At 46.8% G+C, this 20,142-nt stretch overlaps 1 protein-coding gene across 1 annotated transcript in view; it reads right to left on the bottom strand.

Moving 5' to 3' along the window:
• The window catches only part of TMEM120B (transmembrane protein 120B), a 43,560-nt gene that overhangs the window by 9,569 nt on the left and 13,849 nt on the right, over window positions 1-20,142 (bottom strand). Inside the window, exons 2-6 of the mRNA XM_043901919.1 lie at window positions 15,058-15,176; window positions 12,961-13,077; window positions 9,824-9,883; window positions 9,126-9,221; window positions 5,989-6,078 (exon numbers count right to left, since the gene is read on the bottom strand). Of these exons, the coding sequence (XP_043757854.1) occupies window positions 5,989-6,078; window positions 9,126-9,221; window positions 9,824-9,883; window positions 12,961-13,077; window positions 15,058-15,176 (482 nt within the window). The remainder of the gene's footprint in view (window positions 1-5,988; window positions 6,079-9,125; window positions 9,222-9,823; window positions 9,884-12,960; window positions 13,078-15,057; window positions 15,177-20,142) is intronic.

Genomic DNA, 20,142 nt, shown 5'->3' with positions numbered 1-20,142 from the left:
GTAGTTATTTCTCAAATTACCTTCCAAAACAGCGATTCCCAATTTACACTCCCATTGGCAGTAGAGACTATCGAGTTCCCCAAACCCTCACCAACACGGAATACCTAATTTTAAAATTTCTCCCAATCTCATGTGAAAATTGGTGTGTCATTGAGATTTTTGTTTGCACTGTCCTAATAAGTGGATTTGTCTCAAAACCTTCCCCTGGACATAAACATTGTAAGAGCAGGGACAGCATCTTACTCCTCTCTTCTCTTTGTAGCCCTTCAATGTGTGTGTGTGTGCGCTCAGTCACTTGGTCCTGTCTGACTCTCTGCGACCCCATGCACTGTAGCCCACCAGGCTCCTCTGTCCATGGGATTTCCCAGGCAAGAGTACTGGAGTGGGTTGCCATTTCCTTCTCCAGGGGGTCTTCCCAACCCAGGGACTGAATCCTCATCTCTTGTGTGTCCTACACTGGTAGGTGGATTCTTTACCACTGAGCCATCTGGGAAGCCCTTCAACAGTTCTGGGAAGGAAGGAAGGAAGGGAAGGAGACAGGAAGGAAAAGAAAGAAAGAAAGAAGAAAATAAATGAAAGAGACTTCCCTGGCAGCCTAGGGGTTAAGACTCCACACTTCCAATGCAGGGACTGTGGGTTTAATCCCTGGTCAGGAACTAAGATGCCACGGGCCGCACGATACAGCCACAAAAAATGTCTGATCATAAGTTAGGTGTTTGGGCAACAGTCTGTGGATGCTTGAGTGGTTATGAGGAGAAACAAGGTTTTAGGAGGCTTTTTATTCCTAGCACTAACAGCACCTGGTAAACAGTAGGTACTCAATAAATGCTGAAATGGAAAAAGTGATGTCCAGGAAGTGCAGCTGGTATAGATGCCACCAGGACAGACTAGACGGGAGACTGATGCAGGTGCCACGTGAGTTCACGGGACAGGATGGGACATCTGTCCACTTGCTGGTTCCCAATCTCCCTTCCCCGTGTCCCTGCCCTGTCTGTCAGGGTCTCTGAGGAACCTTGGTTTCTGACCCAGAAGATAACTGGCCCTATCCTTAGACCTTCATCTTGAAGAGCAACCAACAAGTCTCTGCAAGCCCTGGAGGCCTGGCAAGCCCCCTGTCCTCTGTCCTACCTACCAATGGTCCCTAGAGAAATACCCGCTCCCTGTCCAGGAGGGGCCGGAGCCAGACACAGGCTCCCGGCAGCAAGCCTGGCTGAGCAGCAGCTTCCAATTTCACAGTTCACTGTGCCCACAGCCCAGCGCTGACAGGCGCCACCAATAAACACAGCTCAGCGGCACTGGGAGAGGCTAAAAATGTCCTCTTTCCCAGCGTGCATTCGCCAGCCCCATTGTCTGTCTGCATACCCCAGGGCTCTGGACTGGTGCTCCGCACGTATGAGTGTGCGTGTGTGTTTGTGTGTTTATATAACAGTTTTATTGTGATGTCAGTCAGACACCATACAATTCACCCATTTAAAGTATACAAGTCAGTGTACTCACAGAGTTGTGCAAACATGACCACAGTCAGTTTTAGGACATTTGTACCACTCCAGAAAGAGACCTTCACCCTTTAGCAGTCTATCTCTAGGGTCTGTTTTGCCCCAGAAACGAAGCCTGCAGGAGCTTGTGGCCTTTTAAATGAGCAGACAGTAGGTACGCCAGGAAGGCTGGCACAGTGCATAGCCCGAATGTAGTACGAACAGCATGTTCTGCTATCTGGGGATTGTGCTTGGAGAGCTCCCTACAGGACACCTTAGCGTAAGATCTGGGCACCAGTCACTAGTCAACACCTGGCTCTCTCTGGCTCTGAGTTTCAGGTCACCTGGGCAGTTCCGGGAATGGCTTCTATACCGAGGCTCCCTCTCTCCTCTGCCACCCCTACCCCTCTGTATCCTAGGAAAGGCCCTTACAAAAACCAATTCGTTCTGGGCACTGGTGGGCTGGCGTGCCAGAAAAGGCAATGTGATTTCTGATTCATTATTCATTCTATCCCAGAACTACTGCAGAGGACATCTGCTGTTTTGTCTGTTAATCACTCCCGTTCTGGTTCTCCCCTTTGTCTTTCCTTGGAGGAACTACCTCACCCCGACAGTCAGTCTGGGTGGTGGAGCTAAGATAACTGGGCACATGACCCAGAGTCAGCCGATGGAGATGCTAAATCACTGCAGTCACAGTGATTGGTTCAGCGATGAGCATGTGACCTGAGCCTGGCCAATTAGAAGTCTGACTCAAGACTGCCCTGGACTAGTAGAGGAAAGATGCTCTTTTCTCTGGGATTGCTGATCCCTGTAGGGTGCTGGGCTGGGCTGCTGGGAGCTAGTGCAGAAGGTAGCAGGAAAGGAAAAGGGAGAAGGAGGAGGGCTGTTAAATTAACATTGTTTGAGCACTCTGGACCTCCCGAACTATTTATATGCTCCAGTAAATACCCCTTCATGTTTACTCCTATCAGGTGGTTTTCCATCATTTCCAAAACCTGGAAAGGAAGTTGACTTATTTATGGCTCTAACTGAGCTAAGGAGCTACATCTCACATGGGAAACATCAGACATAAACCACAGGTAGCTCCATCCCAGATGCGGGCGTTTCCCCTACACACCCACCTCTCTAAGCCTGCTTCCCCACAACACAACCCTAATTCAGGTCTTGGATGCAACTGGAAACAGGATAAAAGAGGTTCCATCAGACCAAAACTGGGCAGCAAGCCTCCAGGAAGTCTATCTGGCTCAGGTTCAGCTGTCTCTTCAACACCAAGATGACCCCAGTGAACTTCCTTCACTACATAGCTTGGGTTCAGTTCATTTCTACACAGACCCTGGGGCATTCACTGGGTACCCACTCTGAGCTCCAGAGCTGGCCGTGGGACACTTCAGGGAAAGGCAGCCTTCACCCCAAACTGGACCCCTGCCTCCTCCTTCACTGTGCTTTCTTGAACTGGTTTCTTAGCTATTCCCTAACAAGGGCCAAGTGTGAGGGGAAACCTCACAGGCATCTCCCGTGCCCACCCCAGGAGAAAAATCAGCTCTGAGAAGAAGCGGGGGGAGGATGGAGGTAACTATTCAAGAGATGTCGAGGACAAGTCACAAGTTTTAATCACCCAGCTTTGGTCCACCTGCTATGCCTCCCCCTCCCACAAGTTGACCACAACTCCCGTAGTCATTCCAGAAAATAAGACGTCCGTACAGGCCCACCCTACTCATCCCACGGTCCCCACCACCAACACATCCAAATATGTCCTGAAGGCCAGACTGGGGAGGCAGGCCTGGGGGAATGTGATTCCTGAAGCAACTTGACCTTCCTGAAGCATACTTGCCATGAATGGTCTTTTAAAGGACCACTATGAGTGCTCCCAAAAGGCTCCACGTGGGAGCTATCTTGGAGTCCCTAGCTCAGTGTCTGGTACTTAAAAGTTGCTCAATAAAAGTGTAATACGGACTTCCTGGTGGTCCAATGGTTAGGACTCCGCACTTCCACTGCAGGGGGCACAGGTTTGATCCCTGGTCAAGGAACTAAGATCCTGCATGCTGTGTGGCATAGCAAAATAAAATGTAAAATACATAAAATAAACGTGTAATAAGTGGCAGGTCGGGGACAGATTGGACCACACACAAAGCTTTGCGTTACCAGCTCAGTGACAGTCCTTCCTGTTGTCCCATCAGAGCACAAGCCCTAGGGAGGCCCCAGAGAAGGTCCCACTAAGGTGTCAGGCAAGTGAGGTGGCTCTGGAACCCTACTTTCCCCCTTTAGTCCTCCTCCCTGTTTTCTGGGTGTGCTCCACACTTACAGGGACCTCCACTCAGACCTGTCCCCTTCTCTCAGGGAAACCCCCCACCCACAGTTTGTCATATAAGAAAAAAGGACAAGAGTAACTCTTATTAAAGTGTTAGTGACTGTTAGGGATGTAGCATGCCCCCGAACACTCTTAATATGAGTCCATCAGGAGGAGGAAACTCCCAATACCAAGCCCAGGGGAGCACAAAGAGAATTAGTAACAAGAAAGCTTGGCCCATTGCCCTGGGCCCATTTCCCCACTATGTACTACCCTGGGTCCCCTCCAACCATGCCCAAAAGCAGGAAGATACAATCACTAAAATTAAGGAAAACTACAAATGTTATTGATTTGCTAGGATTTTCTACTTCAGTGTTTCCCAAAGCATGGGGCATGTACCACCAAGTTTTAGATGCTATCTGAGTGTAATGCTAGATGATACTGAATCACGTGGTGAGAAGTCATCCGTCCTGTTCTTTCCATTCTCCTGATTAAGTCAGGGAGACAGTCTTGGTTAAATGCCAGGACATCTTTAATATACAAAATCCCCTGCTCTTGGGCTTCCCATGTGGCTCAGATGGTAAAGAATCTGCCTGCAGGGCAGGAGACCCAGGTTCAATCCCTGGGTTGGGAAGATCTCCTAGAGAAGGGAATGGCAACCCACTCCAATATTCTTGCCTGGAGAATGCCATGACAGAGGAGCCTGGTGGGCTGTAGTCCACGGGGTCACAAAGAGTCGGACACGACTGAGCAATTAACACATATATACATACATAGAGATCTGCTCATCTCCCTTTTTACACATGTACACACACTTTAGAGAGATAGCAGGCCTCAGGCTCAGAGCCTTCAGGAAGCAGGAATCATTGACTTCAATAAATTAGACAATGAGAATGAAATTCTATTTTTACACTATTTCCTCTTTCCTGCAATTGATGCTGGTTTTCCACGTATGGTGGTGAAATAAAAGTTTCCTTTTAAAATAAATTCACATTTAGTGCTCGCTTTGGCAGCACATATACTAAAATAAATTCACATTTAATTAAAAAGAAAAAAAAAAGAAAAACAAAAAGACGTGGATTTAAATTGTGAATAAACTATCATCCAGGTGATGCTGGAGACGGTAAAGGCTGAGTGCAGTTTGAGAAACACTGATCTTTTCTAAAGGGCTGCATGCTACAGGACTGCATACCTAAGAATAGCTGATTCCCCTGGTCCTTACCTCTCAGCTCTATGTTCAGGGTAAGGCCCAGCAGGGTAGGGATATGCCATGAGAGACCACTGGCAGAGAAGTGAGAAGGTAGCAAATTATTTGGGGGTTTGGCAAACACCCCAATCTTAAATACACAGCTCCTGGCTGTTCCTTACCAGCCCCCAGGAAGAAGGAAGTGGGGAGGGTCAAGAAGTTGTTACTTTTTGTTTCAGGAAAAACAGGGACAAGAATGGTATGCAGGGGTTCAAATGGACACCCTCAAAAGGCATCAGACCTATGGGAAATGGGTCCTACAAGTGGCAAGTCGTGGGTCTTGACTCAGTCCTGATACTCTAATCTCTCTGTCAGGGACTTTCCACTTTTCTCACCAGAATCCATTCAACCTTCTGGTGACAGTAACCTAACTTTCCTCTCCTGACACTCAGCTTTGAGGTGTTGGTTGACAGCCCTGGGGGTGGACACAAGGCTCAGAGCAGTACAGTCTCTGGCCACAGCGATCGGTTCAGAGATAATCAGTGAGTGCCAACAGGACCCAGTGAGACTCCTGGGAGAGAGGAACATGCCTTATTTTGCTGGGAATGCTAGAAATGAAGATGTGAGCCTGGAGCTGCTGGGTGCTCCTCCCTGAAACCTGAGACTAAAAGAACACAGTGGAAGGTATGGTTGAGAGATAGAGAGAAACTGGGTCCTGATGACACTGTCTGAATGCCTGGATTAAGCCTTACCTGAACTCAGCGCTAATGGACCCATTCCTTGATATGAGAAAATAAATTTCTTATTGTGTTAAACTCATTTATTTGAGTTAGGGTTTCTTGTAAGCAACAGACTGACCATTGCAAGTGAAGTTGCAGCAGCAGACACCGTTTTCCTCCTCCCTGGTTCTCAAGAGTCATGAATACTCCACCCCACAAGGAGGAAGGGGGTGCAAGGTGAGGCTGAGAGCTCTCACCTCCATGACAGATTTCCCTCTGGCTCCCCCGCACCACCCCACAAAGCTGGGCCCCCCCCGTTACCTCGAGCCGTTGCTGATAAGAATGCTCTCCCGAATTGTCAGGGTGCAATAATACCATACGAGCAGGAAGTTAAAGACTTCATCTGTCACCCTGGCATAGAGAAACAGCCCCAGGGAGGGGTACAGACATGAGAAACCAGGGACAGCTGTCCCCCCACCCCACCCCACCCCCGGCACGCACACAACTGAACAGCAAACCAGGACAAGTCCCCAAAGAAGGAATGACATTTGAGTAGGGCCTTGAAAGTTCAATATATGGAAGTGTGTTTTCCTGAGTGTTGGTAATAACTAAATTTGGCTGTGGAAATGGATAATTGTATCTATTATGCTCACTTACATTGTTCCATTTTTTTTTTTGTTGTTGTTCCATTTTTTATTTTGTAGATAATTACAGCGTAAATGCTACAGGTTGCAATACTCTGTGAGAGTTAAGCCTCCCTTAACTGACAGCAGTTGGAGGATAAATACCGCCCACTCCCTCACCCCTGAGGGGGGATAACTGAGGCCCATCCATTGCGTCCCCTACTCCCCAGCAGCACTGAACTCCAGATGCCCACAGGATAAACTACTTGTCTCACTTCCATTCCCCTACCAGTGTTTCCTGGGATCACCTCCTGAATAAATTATTGGCACTCAAATGCTTGTCTTGGGGGATTTCTTCTGGGGGAACCCAAACAAAGACAGTGTTACTTCCCATTTCCGAAACTCAAAGACACATGCTCCTTGGAAGAAAAGCTATGACAAACCTAGACAGTGTATTAAAAAGCAGAGACGTAACTTTGCCAACAAAGGTCAATCTAGTCAAAGCTATGGTTTTTCTAGTAGTCATGTTCGGATGTGAGAGTTGGACCATAAAGAAGGCTGAGAGCCGAAAAATTGATGCTTTTGAATTTTGGTGCTGGTGAAGACTCTTGAGAGTCCCTTGGACAGTAAGGAGATCAAACCAGTCAACCCTAAAGGAAACCAACCCTGAATATTCATTGGAAGGACAGATGCTGAAGCTCCAATATTCTGGCCATCTGATGTGAGAGCTGACTCACTGGAAAACACCCTGATGCTGGGAAAGATTGAGGGCAAGAGGAGAAGGGGGCATCAGAGGATGAGATGGTTGGATGGCATCACTGACGCAATGGACATGAGTTTGAGCAAACTCCAGGAGATAGGGAAGGACAAGGAAGCCTGGCATGCTGCAGTGCATGGGGTCTCAAAGGGTCAGACGACTTAGCAACTGAACAACAACTTCCCATTTTACAGATGAGGAAATGAGGTTCAGAGATGTGCTGACCATCCAGCTCCCCACCCTTGCCCTTTTTTAAGCCATTGAAGGTGTAGTCAGCTAAACAGTGTTCCCCCCGGCTCAAATTCAAATCCACCCAGAACCTCAGAATATGACTTGATTTGGAAACAGGGTCTTTGTAAATATAATTAGTGAAGATGAGGAGATAATGGGTTACGGTGGGCCCTAAACCCACGGACTGTGTCCCTATAAGAAGACCAGGAGAGAGATACAGGGCCACAGGGCAGATGGCCATATAACGACAGACTAGAGTGAAACAGCCTTAAGCCAAGGGAACGCCAAGGATGGCCAGCCACTACCAGCAGCTGGGAGAGGCAAGGAAGGCTCCTCCTCTAGTCTTTAGAGTGAGCGTGGTCCTGCCAACCATGATTCCAACCTTGATTTCAGATTTCTGGCCTCCACAACTATGAGAAAATACACTTCTATTGTTCTAAGCCACCCAGCTTGCGGTGCCTTGTTACGACAGCCCCAGGAAATGAATACAGAAAGGGATGGGAGACACGGTGATGCCAGGCCCTCAGTGAGCCTGAGCACTCAACTGCACACCACAGATTTGTCCTCTGAGGGCCCCAGAGGTTCGAACACCAGGAAATCTGGTTGCACGTCAAGAACTTCTGCCCCCTTTCTGGGGGCACATGAGCAGCCTCTGCCCTCCAGGGAAGCTGCCCAGGCCCAAGGCAGCAGGCGGGCACGGGCTCAGGGCCTGAAAGAACCTTTGTTTGGACACTCAAGTGGGCAGCCCAGCAACTGGACTCCCAGCCAAGCGCCTGCCAGGAAATAAACCCTTGACACGTGGGCCAAATGCCCAAGCCACACTTGGCTGCCTCCCCTCAGGGCAGGAAACCCAGGGCCAGAGCAGGGGGAAACAAAACCCCCTGAGGGATCGTGGCTTCGGCTCACCTCCCTTGTCCCACTCAAATGGAGCAGCTGACCCTCTCGACTGTGCCACTGGGTGCCAGGCGCTGGGCACAGCCACATGCGGTGTTAATGCACTCAGCTGTCACAACACCCCAGTGAGGCAGGGCCTGGTGTCACCCTCATTTTACAGCGGGGGAGACTGAAGCACCCAGAGGCAACCTGCCCATCCGACAGCCAGTAGGTCTCGAAGACAGGATTCAGACCCAGGAAGTCTGTGGTCTCTCTCTTTTTCTTTCCTTCCTTCCTTCCTCTTTTTTGCTCCCCATCCTACCCCCCACCACCTTTACTTCTGTAACTGAGACACAATCCACATACAATAGAATTCACCTTTTTCAAGGATGCAAGTCAGTGTGTCTTCAGGATATTCACCAAGTTGTGCATCCATCATCACTATCTAATTCCAGAACATTCTCACCACTCAAAAAAAACCAAAACAAAAACCCACACCTGTGGCCCTTAGCAGTCACTCCGTATTTGCCTCCCCACCACCCCCTGGCAACCACTAATCTGTTCTCTGTCTCTATGGTCTTTGCTTATTCTGGACATTTCATATGACTGGGATCATACAGTAAGTAACCTTTTGCCTCTGGGCTCTTTCACTCAGCATGTTTTCAGGGTTCATCCATGTTATGGAATGTGTCAATACTTCAGTCCTTTTTGTGGCCAAATAATATTCCATTGCATGGATGGACCACACTGGGCTCCTTCTTAGCTACTACGTTATAAGGCCTTTCTAGCAACCATTTAGTAGATATTTGTTGGATGGCTGTAAGGCAGACAGAACTGCTATTTCCTGTATGAAATGGTCCTTCTCTACCCTATACCTCATCACACCAAATGCTGGAGATGCAAGAGAAACCCTGGATCGTTCTCTCATGGCCCTCCTCCCTCACCCCTGCACACACACCACCACACCCCATCACCTGTAGTGAAGGAAAAATCGACACGCCACAGCGCCCAGGAGCAGAATGATGGTCAGGTAGAGCTTGAACTTCTCATACTCATCCTTGTAGGCAAATCTGCAGCGACAGACACCCCCAAGAAAGGTCACATCATTATAACCCATCACCCCACCAGATCCCTGACCTGCTAGATCAAACTAAGAGAGAGATTTCGAATTAATGGTGATGATCGATAGGGAAAGAGGGCCAGTGTGCAAGGCTTCTTTTGTCCCTGGACTCCTGGGTTTAAGGTTTCGAGCCTGTGATGGGCAGGGAGCTGCGACAGGGTCTCCTCCTCAACCACCTACAGAAGTGGAAAAGCCACAGCTCCATTTTCCCTGGAAATGGGATAGATCTGGGTTAGCCAGGACTGCCTACGCCCCAGGAGGAATGTGTGTGATAAGGCGTGGAATGCGACAAGCGGCCATTTCTCATGGGAAATTGGCGGTCCAGTCCATACCATGTACTGACTCTGTGAAAGGAAGGAAGGAAACCTCCCCCATGTGGTCTACATACTAAGGAAGAGACCATTGGAAAGACCAAAAGCCAGAGTCCCAGCTATGAACGTTTTTTTTTTTTTTTAATGCAAAAACACTAGCTTGGTCCCATCTCTCTTAAGTTGAAAGAGCAAAATGCCCGGATTCCATAAAGTCAGATGGAGGGGTGTCTGGGATACTCACTTGGCCTGGTTGCTGAGAAGGGTCACGTTCACATTGCCAAGAACCAGATTCAAGTAGAGCCTGAAAGGAAAGACCTGTGAGGGTCACCATGTTAACAACCCCAAGAGTGGTCCCCAACCAAAAATATTCAAAATTAATAAGCAGGGCAAGTGCTTCCCAGGTGGCCCAGTGGTAAAGGACCCGCTGCCAATACAGGAAACGGGGGCTCAATCCCTGGGGCAGGAAGATCCCCTGGAAGAGGAAATGGCAACCCACTGCAGTATTCTGGCCTGGGAAATCCCATGGACAGAGGAGCCTGGTGGGCTACAGTCCATAGGGTCACAGAGTCAGACATGACTGAGCATGCATGCACAACAAGCAGGGCACTGAGCATTGATGTTATAAAATGAGGTGCTAAGCTCAACGGTAAAGTTCTCACATCATATGAGAATGAAAACGATTAACTAGAGAACATGGCAACTGTCAGGACCGTCACAATTAACCCATTTCTCCCCATTTTAGCTGGCTTACAGACCATGTTTCCCAGCCTCCCTTGCAGCTAAATATTTTTAAAAATAAAATAAAAAATAAAGTATACAGCTTAGTGGTGATTATTTTGTAATATACAGAAATATCAAATAGCTATGTATACCTCAACCTAAAAAATAAATAATAAGGTGAGCTTATAAAAAATGTTTACATTAAAAACAAATTATACAATTTAATGGTTTCAAGTATACTTAACAACATTGTACAAACATCAGTGTCACCCAATCCCAGAACATGAAATTTCAACAACCCAAGAAGAAGTCCTTACCCACTAGCAGTCACTCCCTCAGCCCCTGGCAACCACTAATCTACTTTCTGTTTCTATGGATTTGTCTATTCTTGACATTTCGTGTAAACAGGCTCATGTGATACGTGGCCTTTTGTGTCTGGCTTCCCTGCTGTGAACGTTCAGCACTCATTTCCACTGAGTGTATATACACCCAGGAGCGGAATTTCTGGGTTGTATGGTATGCATGTGTTTGGCTTCACTAGGAAATGGCAAACATTTTTGTAAAAAGGGATCTGCTTGCCCTCCACAGCCTGACTCTTTCCTGCTTGCTGAGATGCAATGGTGTGACCCAGCTTTGGCCATGCAGATGAGAACTCCTCCTAAAGCAGTGGTGAGTAGTAAGTAAGCTGCAAGGACCAAGTTCCTAGGTGACCTCAGGAGCCCAACATTCTTGGCCCACTCACCTCTGGACTGTTATGTGTGAGAGACAAAAGCCTTGCGTGTTTGAGATACTGTGCCATGATGCTTCTGTTACAACAGCCTGTACTCCAACATGCTATGTGCATGCATGCTCAGTCACGTCCAACTCTTTGCAACCCCATGGACTGTAGCCCCCCAAGGCTTCTCTGCCCATGGGATTTCCCAGGCAAGAATACTGGAGTGGGCAGCCATTCCCTTCTCCAGGGGATCCTTCCAACCCAGTGTCTCCTGCTGCTCCCGCACTAGCAGGATTCTTTATCACTGAGCCACCTGGGAAGCCCCTAACATGCTAATTAATAAAGGTGACAATAAAGGGTTAGGAGGCCTCAGGGAAAGACAAGTTAATTCCACAGAGGGAGAGAGGGGTTTAGAAAGACTTCACTGAGGTAGTAACATGTGAACTGGGCTTTGAAGGATGCATAGAAGTTTGAGAGGAGAAAAGGTAACAGAAAAGCCTTCTTCCAGCTATGGGTAAAATCTAGGGGGACTTCCAGTCTTGTGTATCTAGAGCAGAGGTGTCAAAAAACCACCTATTTTTCTCACCTAGCACATATTCCCTACCTCCTGGAAGGGCAGTATAATTTCCCTTCAGAGAATCACTTTTCCCCCTAGGCTCTAGGGTAAGGCACATGACCCAGGTTCCCCCAATCAAAGCGGTGCAACCTCCTGATTGGGTCAATCATGATCATGGAACACAATCTAGGCCAATGAGAATCAATAAGAGGACTTTTCCCAGAACTCCTACAGAACAAAGAGGCTTTCTGTAGTGGATTTGCTAAGCGGGTAGGATGCAAACCCAGAGCTGCTGGGGCCAGCTTGTGGAGGAAGCCTGCCTGAGAATAAAATTCACACACTGCAAAACAGAGTAAAAAAAATAAATAAATAGGGACACAGTTTAACAGCATCCAGTCCTACCTAGAGCTACACCTGGACCTTTTAGTTACATGTGTCAATAACTGCCCTATTATTAATTAAGCAACTTTGAGTTGGGTTTTCTGTCGTTTGTATTCCAGGGATTCCTAACTAATGTAAACTGGACAGAGGACTAGGGAGGCTGGAGCTGGGAGAGTGAATCTGACTTTAAAAGAAGGTCATGCTGTTTCATTCTGTAGAAAGTTATCACCACCCAAAGCATGGAGTTTTTAACCAAACACAGCCAAAAAGGAGAAGACAAGAGGAAGGCCTCTGGTAGAAGGCTCTGACTCAAGGCTGGGTCAAACCGGGAAGAAAGTCAGGGTGCTTCCTGGGACGTGCGTTTAGCCACCCATGTCAAGTCACAATATAATGCCATAAGGATCTCTCTCTACAACAAGGTGGCAGAGATGTCACTTGAGGAAGGAGATGGGACTTCTCTGAAGGAGGAAGATGGAAAGAACACAAGCTCTAGAGTCAGAATGTCCAGTGTTCACATCCTGGTTCAGCCTAAGCCGGTCTGAACCCTCAGGGCAAGATACTTCCTAATGCCACTTCTCTGAACCTTTAGAACAGGGATTCCTGGATCTCACTCACCGGGTTGTAGAGGGTGAAATGACTGACGTCAAGACAGCCCCCCTGCACAATGCCAGGCATACAGTGGGCCCTCAATAGATGTTTGTTCTCTTGAGAGAGAACACATTTCCTCTTGATCCCAGGTGACATCGGGCAGATGGCAGAGGCTGGGAACCAGATCTTTTGTCTGGTTCCTTGAAAAAGCCCTTCCAGGAATGTCGCTGCCACACGGAGGGGCTGAGGTCCCCTCCTGGGTTCATGGAGGGTCATGTAAGGAAGCTTCCTTCCCTTTCCTGCCCTTGTTTCCTCCTCAAGCCCCAGCAGGGAGGTCAGAGGCACACAGACCAGGTGCTCCAGGCCTGGACATCTGCACACAGTGTTGGGGGTGTGAGGGCAGGTCCCCAGCTCCTACCCATTCTTCTTGGGCAAGTAGGCCTCCATGTCAAAGAAGACGTTCTGCCGCTCCTTGATGTTGGCACCCATCTGCTGAACGAGCTCCGCTTCCTCCCGACTGGCATGGCGTTTGTACCTGAGGTCAAAGGTGGGGGCATGAGATAAGCGTTACACAGACTGGATGAAGAATCCAGAAGCTCTAGGCACTGCCCCCCATCTTTCCATCTCAATGCTTCTGGCAACCTCAGCTCTCCAGATGTACTCTCTGGGTTTGATGCTGGCTCCCTGCCAGCCTTGGAAAACATCCTTTAACCTCTCTGCTTTATTTTCCATACCTCAAAAACAGGGATAACATAAGACCTACCTTGTAAACGATATCATTGTGAGGATACAGTGAGTACATGCAGTGTAAAGTATTTAGAATACCTGACACATAGTATGAGCTCCAGGGATATCGGCCAGCAATACCACTCTCCACGCTATTCTATAGGAATAACCTGAGGGTTATGAAGAGTGCAGGCAGGAAGAAGGCTTTGAAGTATTAGCAGTCGACCAACCAAGGTCTGACTGTTGTTCTTTGGTGAGATTTAATCTCAAAACTAGAAAAACAAGTCATAGTCACAACTCATGGGTCAACTAACCTAACTCATGGGTCAACCTTCCAACCCAATGGTTCTCAACTGGGGAAACTTGGGATGGGAGTTCTTCCCAAACCAAGAAGACACTGCCTGGGAACATTCTGGGTTGTCAAGACAGGAGTGGAGAGTTCTACTGGCATCTAGTGGGTAGAGGCCAGGGATGCTGCCCAACATCCTACAATGCACAGGACAGCCCCCAGGAACAAAGAAGCATCAACAGTGCCAGGAATGAAAAGCCCTAGACAGATAAAAGACTGCAGTCCTATCAGTAAGATAGGTTTTTCCAAGAGTGGTGATGTCATTATGTGGAACCATCCACACTCTTCACCATGACTAATGGGCCTCCATGTCCAGAATCGTCAGTCAAGGTTAGGAGTATAATCAGTAACCATTCCCCAAATTTTCTACAGAGGAAGGGAAGAATCGCTCAGGAATCATAAACTGGAATGGAGGCCCAGCTAAGCGACCAGGGACAAGGCACTCATAGCCTGTTTTCCTGTATCCCTAGGGGGTCATAGCATCCACTGGACTCCTTCACTTGCAGGGAATGACAGCACTTTCCAAACCATAAAGACATAGGACTAGGAAGTGAACAGGTGATCCTGGCCTTAGGTTGTAAGGAAATGAACTAGGTTGTAAACTCAAGTATATCGCCACCAGGCGTGCCAGACCTCTCACCCCCTACACCAGAGACCTGGTGGGGTGAACTCCCTTTGTCTGGAGAGAAGGATACTTGCTATTCACCTGCCCAACAGGACTTCTCATAACAACTTTCCTGTGGGAACTATGCCTCATCCTCTTCCCCCTCCCAAGTAGTTCAAGTAAGAGCTGTCCCATCCCCCAAGTCCATAAACTGAGCATAGGACCAAGTCTTATATAAGCGTTAGTCACTCAGTCGTGTCCAACTCTTTGCAACCCCATGGACTATAGTCTGCCAGGCTCTTCTGTCCATGGAATTCTCCAGGCAAGAATACTGGAGTGGGTTGCCATTTCCTTCTCCAGGAGATTTTCCTAACCCAGGTCTCCTGAACTGCAGGAAGATTCTTTACCATTTGAGTCACCAGGGAAGCCCCCAATCTTATATAAACTGAGTCTCAATGATTGGTTCACAGATGGTCACATGATCAGTTCCAGCCAATGAGACTCATACCCAGCACTTGTGCTGAAAGACAAGTTCTCATTCTGTTGGGGTGGCCAAGCCAATAGGAAGAAAGGCTAAGAGGATAACAGCCTGGCACTGCTGGTGGCTATCTCAGTGACCATCTCAGCCACAGAGTGAAGCCAATCTAGAGGAAGGCAGAATTGAGAGGAAAAAAACCAAATTCCTAAAAACACCCTTTGACCCCCCTAGATCCAATGATGCTTGAAGTCACTTCTGGTTTTTTTCCATTAAAATTTCCATTCTCGGCTCAAGCCAGTTTTGAGTTGAGATTCTGTCCCTAAAAGCCAGGGGGGCCTCTGAGTTGCAGCCCGCCTACCTCTGGAGCGTGAGTTTCAGGTCCTTCAGTCGCGTCTTCTGCTTGTTGATGGAGCTGCTGCACGAAGTCTGGAGTGCATTCAGTTCCTCCAGCTTCTGCTTGTAGATCCTGTGAGTTTCCTGAGGGATAGAAGAGCAGGGTGTGCAGGAGAACATAAAGGGGTTATTTTTCAGTCTGCTTGTGTCGTAGTATGTTATTGTTCAGTTGCTAAGTCCCATGTCCGACTTGACTTTTTTCGACCCCATGAACTGCAGCACGCCAGGCTTCCCTGTCCTTCCTTATATCCCAGAGTTTGCTCAAATTCATTCAGTGATGCTACCGTGTCATCTTCTGCTGCCCCCTTCTCCTTTTGCCTTCAATCTTTCCCAGCATCAAGGTCTTTTCCAATGAGTCAGCTCTTTGTGACTATAGAATCCAGTTTGACAGTTAAGATGATACAAGTACACCTATCAAAGATCTAACACAAAACTGGGACTGGATTTGGGGAAGGCAGCACTAGTGTAATAAGGAACTGCTGTTTTTTTCCTGTGCAGGTTCTGTCTTTCCTGATGGGAACAGAAACCAAACATGCCTTTGAGGGGCCAGCCACCTCTTGTCAATTCTTGGTCCAGGTGGTTTGAGTAGAGCTAACAGTGCCCATGTCAAGGGAGGTCATATGACCCAGGCCTGGCCAATCAGTATTCTCCAATCCCCCCAGCAACTGATTGGTTCATAGGGGGATGCATGGCTCAAACTGAGCCAATGGGAGTCAGCTCTGGGACTTCACCTACAAGTATTAATTTAGAGATGCCCTCTTTCTCCTGGATTTGTTAATCTGGTAGAAGGCACACCTGGGGCTGTTGAGTGTGGAGAGCCTGCCTAAGAATGAAGCTGGGAACTTCCCCGGGGGTCCAGTGGCTAAGACTCCATGCTCCCAATGCAGGGGGCCGGGGTTTGATCCCTGGTCAGGAAAGTAGATCCCACATGCTGCAACTGCCACAACTAAAGATCCCTATGTCACAATGAAGATCAAAGATCCCATGTGCCACAACTAAGACCTGATGCAGCCAAATAAATAAATAATTTTTTAAAAGAAGAATGTGCAGATTTTTCATGAAAGAATAAACTAAGACCTTTTCCATGTCAAAAAAAAAAATAAATAAATAAAATAAATAAATAAATAAAAGAAGAATGAAGCCAAACAGGAAAACAGAATTGGGACACGGTAAGAGACAGCATTCTTATAACATCATTTCGGCACTTGAATCTAACCAAGTCTGAATGCAATGCTAACACTCTTAGTTACAGGAATTAATAAATTCCTTTCTGGTTAGTCCAGTTTGGGTTGGGTTTCTGATCTTGGCAATGAAGACAGTTCTTGCTAAGACAATTAAGAAAAAGACATACCTCCTCCCTTTAAGTCAACCCTCCTTATCCCAGGCACAGCCACTCCAATACACTCAGTATCTTACTCCTGGAAATAACCATTCAGGACCACAAGGCCAAAGGAAATACAAGACAGTGCTCCCCAAGGCAGGGAGAATGGAACACAGTATCTTCTCAACATTGCTGCCACAGCACACCTCCCCCTGGGTACTGCCCTTTGCAGGAAAACAACCAGTTTCCTCCAGAGTCCTGATAATCTAAGACAAACACCAACAATCTGGAGAAAACAATATGAGGGTACAGGGACCATAAAATTAAAAACAATAATCCAATGGCCATATTTAAAGTGGCTGTTTGCTTGGGTGGTAGAGAACTGTATCAGCAGAGAGAGAGGAAAAAGGGATGGGCAGTGAGGCCCATAGCCTAAACTCTCATGTCTGCCAAGCAGGTTCCTAGATATGAAAGTTAAGCCCGAAAATAAGAAAAAAATGAAGGCAATGAAGTGAACAGATAACACTTAGGAGCAACATGGAAGAATGCTCTGAGCATATTTCCTTTGGCCCCCAGTTGAGAGGGCTCAGTCCCCTAGATTTACACAGTTTCCTCATTCTGTCCTTCCTGAGCCCCCAGAGAGGAAAACTGTGTCTCATTTTTAAAAATTTAGCTTGTAATTTTTAAATAATCTCACACTTCTGAAAGAATTGTAAGAGTGCAAAGAACTCCCCTACACCTTTTGCCCAGATTCACCGACTATTAGCATTATGACATATTTGCTTTCTTCTCACGTGTGTGTGTGTGTGTGTGAATGAGTGTTGTGTGTGTTCTTTATCTGTATCAGGCATCAGTAAACCCACCGGCCAAATCTGGCCACCTGATTTTGTATGGGCAGTAAGCTAGAAATGATTTTTGTCTCGTTGCAAAAGATCAAAAGAAGAATGTTTCGTGACATGTAAAACATATATGAAATTGAAACTCTGGAATCCATGAATAAATATCCATTTCACTGGAGCACAGCCATGCCCATTCATTTATGTATCGTCTGTGGCACCACAACAACGGAGCAAGAGCAGCTGTGACAGAGACCACATGGCCCGCAAAGCCCAGAATCCTCACTCCTTGGCCTTTCTGTTCTAAATCATTTGGGAGTTACTTGTAGACAATAGGCTTCTTTACTCCTAAATACTTCAATGCATATTTCCTAAGGACATGATATTCTCTTATACTATTAAATATGGAAAATGTTACTTTGATACAATACAGTACTGTGACCTCAAATACCATCCAAATTCAAGTTTGGATGCGAACTCTCTTTTTTTAATTTTTATTATTATTTATTTATGGCTGTGAGGGGTCTTGGTTGCTGCATGAAGGCTTTCTCTAGTTGCTACAAGCAGGAGCTACTCTCTAGTTGCAGTGCTCGTGTTTCTCATTGAGGTGGCTTCTCTTGTTGTGGAGCCTGGGTTCTAGAGCACGGGCTCAGTAGTTATGGCACGCGGGCTTAGATGCTCCTTGGCATATGGGATCTTCCCATACCAGGGATCAAACCCGTATCCCCTGCACTGGCAGGCGGATTCTTAACCACTGGCCCACCAGTGAAGTCCTGCGAACTATCTCTGGATGGCAATTTCTCCCCAGACCCTGGGCCCAATTCCATCTTATGCCTTGTATTGTTGTTCATATCTCTTTGGTCTCCTTTAATCTAGACCAGCTCCTCAACTTCTGTCTTGGGAATATCAGCGTTTCTGAAGTGTTCAATCCAGTTGTTTTGGAGAATGTCCCTCTGCCTTGGTTTGTCTGATATTTCCTCATGATTGAATTTTGAATATGCATCTAGGACAGACATGCCACTCAAGTGTCTCCCATGAGAAGGGACGTGGAGTCTGTGATGTTAACTCTGATTTCTTGGGAGAAATGGTGGCCATCTGCCACCATTCTCCACTGTACAGTGACCAGCTTCCTACCTGTAATGAATGAATAGTCTGTACAGAAAGAGGCTTCAGCGCCAAAACAGTCCTCAATGTTCAACCAGTGTCTGCGGGTAAGAAAGGCAACTCTCCAGAACTGGACATAGAGGATGGGCGCAGAGAGACCCCCAACTACACAGACTTTGAGAAAGTGAAGCCTTTGGATTTGGAGTACCCAGCAATGGAAGGTAAAACACCACACCACCTCCTAGCACTCTTTGGTGTCAGGCCCCCGTACAGTGAGATAAGACCCAGACTGCAACATCAACAGACAGATGCTCACCAGGCCCTCTTCAGTTTGAATTAATATTTAATTTTACAAGTAAACATAAGGACATTATCCTTGTTAAACATTAAAACACTACAGCTACGGCTAGAGTTGACTTTGAATAAACTCCTATCCTGTCTTCTCCCCCTTCTCCAGAAGTACCCACTGTTACCAGTTTCTTCTAGACTGTATTCTATGTATCTATATATTTCTATGTTCCACATAGACCTGTTTATATATATATATATATACACTTAACATATATGAGAAAAATGTTCACTGTTGCAAAAACTAATTGTCCCTAATACTTATTCTCCTTTGTTTCCTTCTTTTTTTGTTGTTGTTTCCTTTTTTTAAATAATGAGTTTTGAGTATTTATTACATCTCAGTTTTTTGTTTTTTAGCCCCACACCATGCGACACATGAGGCATGTAGGATCTTAGTTCCCCATTCAGGGATCAAACCTGTATCCCCTACATTGGGAGCAGAGAGTCAACCACTGGACCCCCAGAGAAGTCCTCCTTGGCTTCCTTTTAATAACAGGACCCCACCAAGACATAGCCAGCACATGGCTGTCCAGCTACAGACACTTCCCAGCCTCCTTTGCAGCTAAGTGTAGGAATACAACCAAGTGTTAGCCAACAGGTTGCAAGCAGAAGTGATGTAAGTTCTGAACTACATTTTTTTTTAACCACCACAACTGCTATTTCTAGCTATTCAGTTTTCACATGTCAAGGCAACCACATTTTTCTAAGTAATGGTTTGCCCTCCACTCTTTCTTTCCCTGGCTGGCATATGGCAACAACGGATCCAGTTACCCTGAAACCGGAAATGGAAGCTACATGGTGTGAATGACAAAGCCCACAGTGCCCTCCTCAGCCAAACCAACCTGGATCTTGTTTTAAAACATGACCACCAGCCCTTTAGCACTCCTCACATAGAGGAGTGGTATCTCTTTTCAGTCTCCTTGAATACAAGTAGGCTTGTGGCTGGTCTGACCAATAAAATATGTCAGAAGTACCCCCCCAAAACAAACATCCCAATTAAAAAATGGAAAGAAGATCTGAATAGACATTTTTCCAAAGAAGCCATAGATCGCCAACAGGCACATGAAAAGATGCTCAACGTCACTAATCATAAAGGAAATGCGAATCAAAACCACAGGGAGATATCACCTCACACCTGTCAGAATGGCTATCATTGAAAAGACCTCAAATAACAAATGCTGGCAAGGATGTGGAGGAAAGGGAACCTTTTTTGCACACTGTTGGTGGGAATGTAAATTGGTGCAGCCACTGTGGAAACAGTATGGAGGTTCCTCAAAAAAACTAAAAATAGACCTACCATATGATCCAGCACTTCCACTCCTGGGTTTGTATCTGAAGGAAATGAAAACACTAACTCAAAAAGATACATGCACCTCAATGTTCATAGCAGCATTATTTATAATAGCCAAGATACGGAAGTAACCTAACTGTCCATCAGCAG

The sequence above is a fragment of the Cervus elaphus genome, chromosome 5 (genome assembly GCF_910594005.1).
Source record: "Cervus elaphus chromosome 5, mCerEla1.1, whole genome shotgun sequence".
Lineage (NCBI taxonomy): Eukaryota > Metazoa > Chordata > Mammalia > Artiodactyla > Cervidae > Cervus > Cervus elaphus.
The sequence above is the reverse complement of the archived record's forward strand: the minus strand, read 5'-3'. Positions and strand labels throughout refer to the sequence as shown.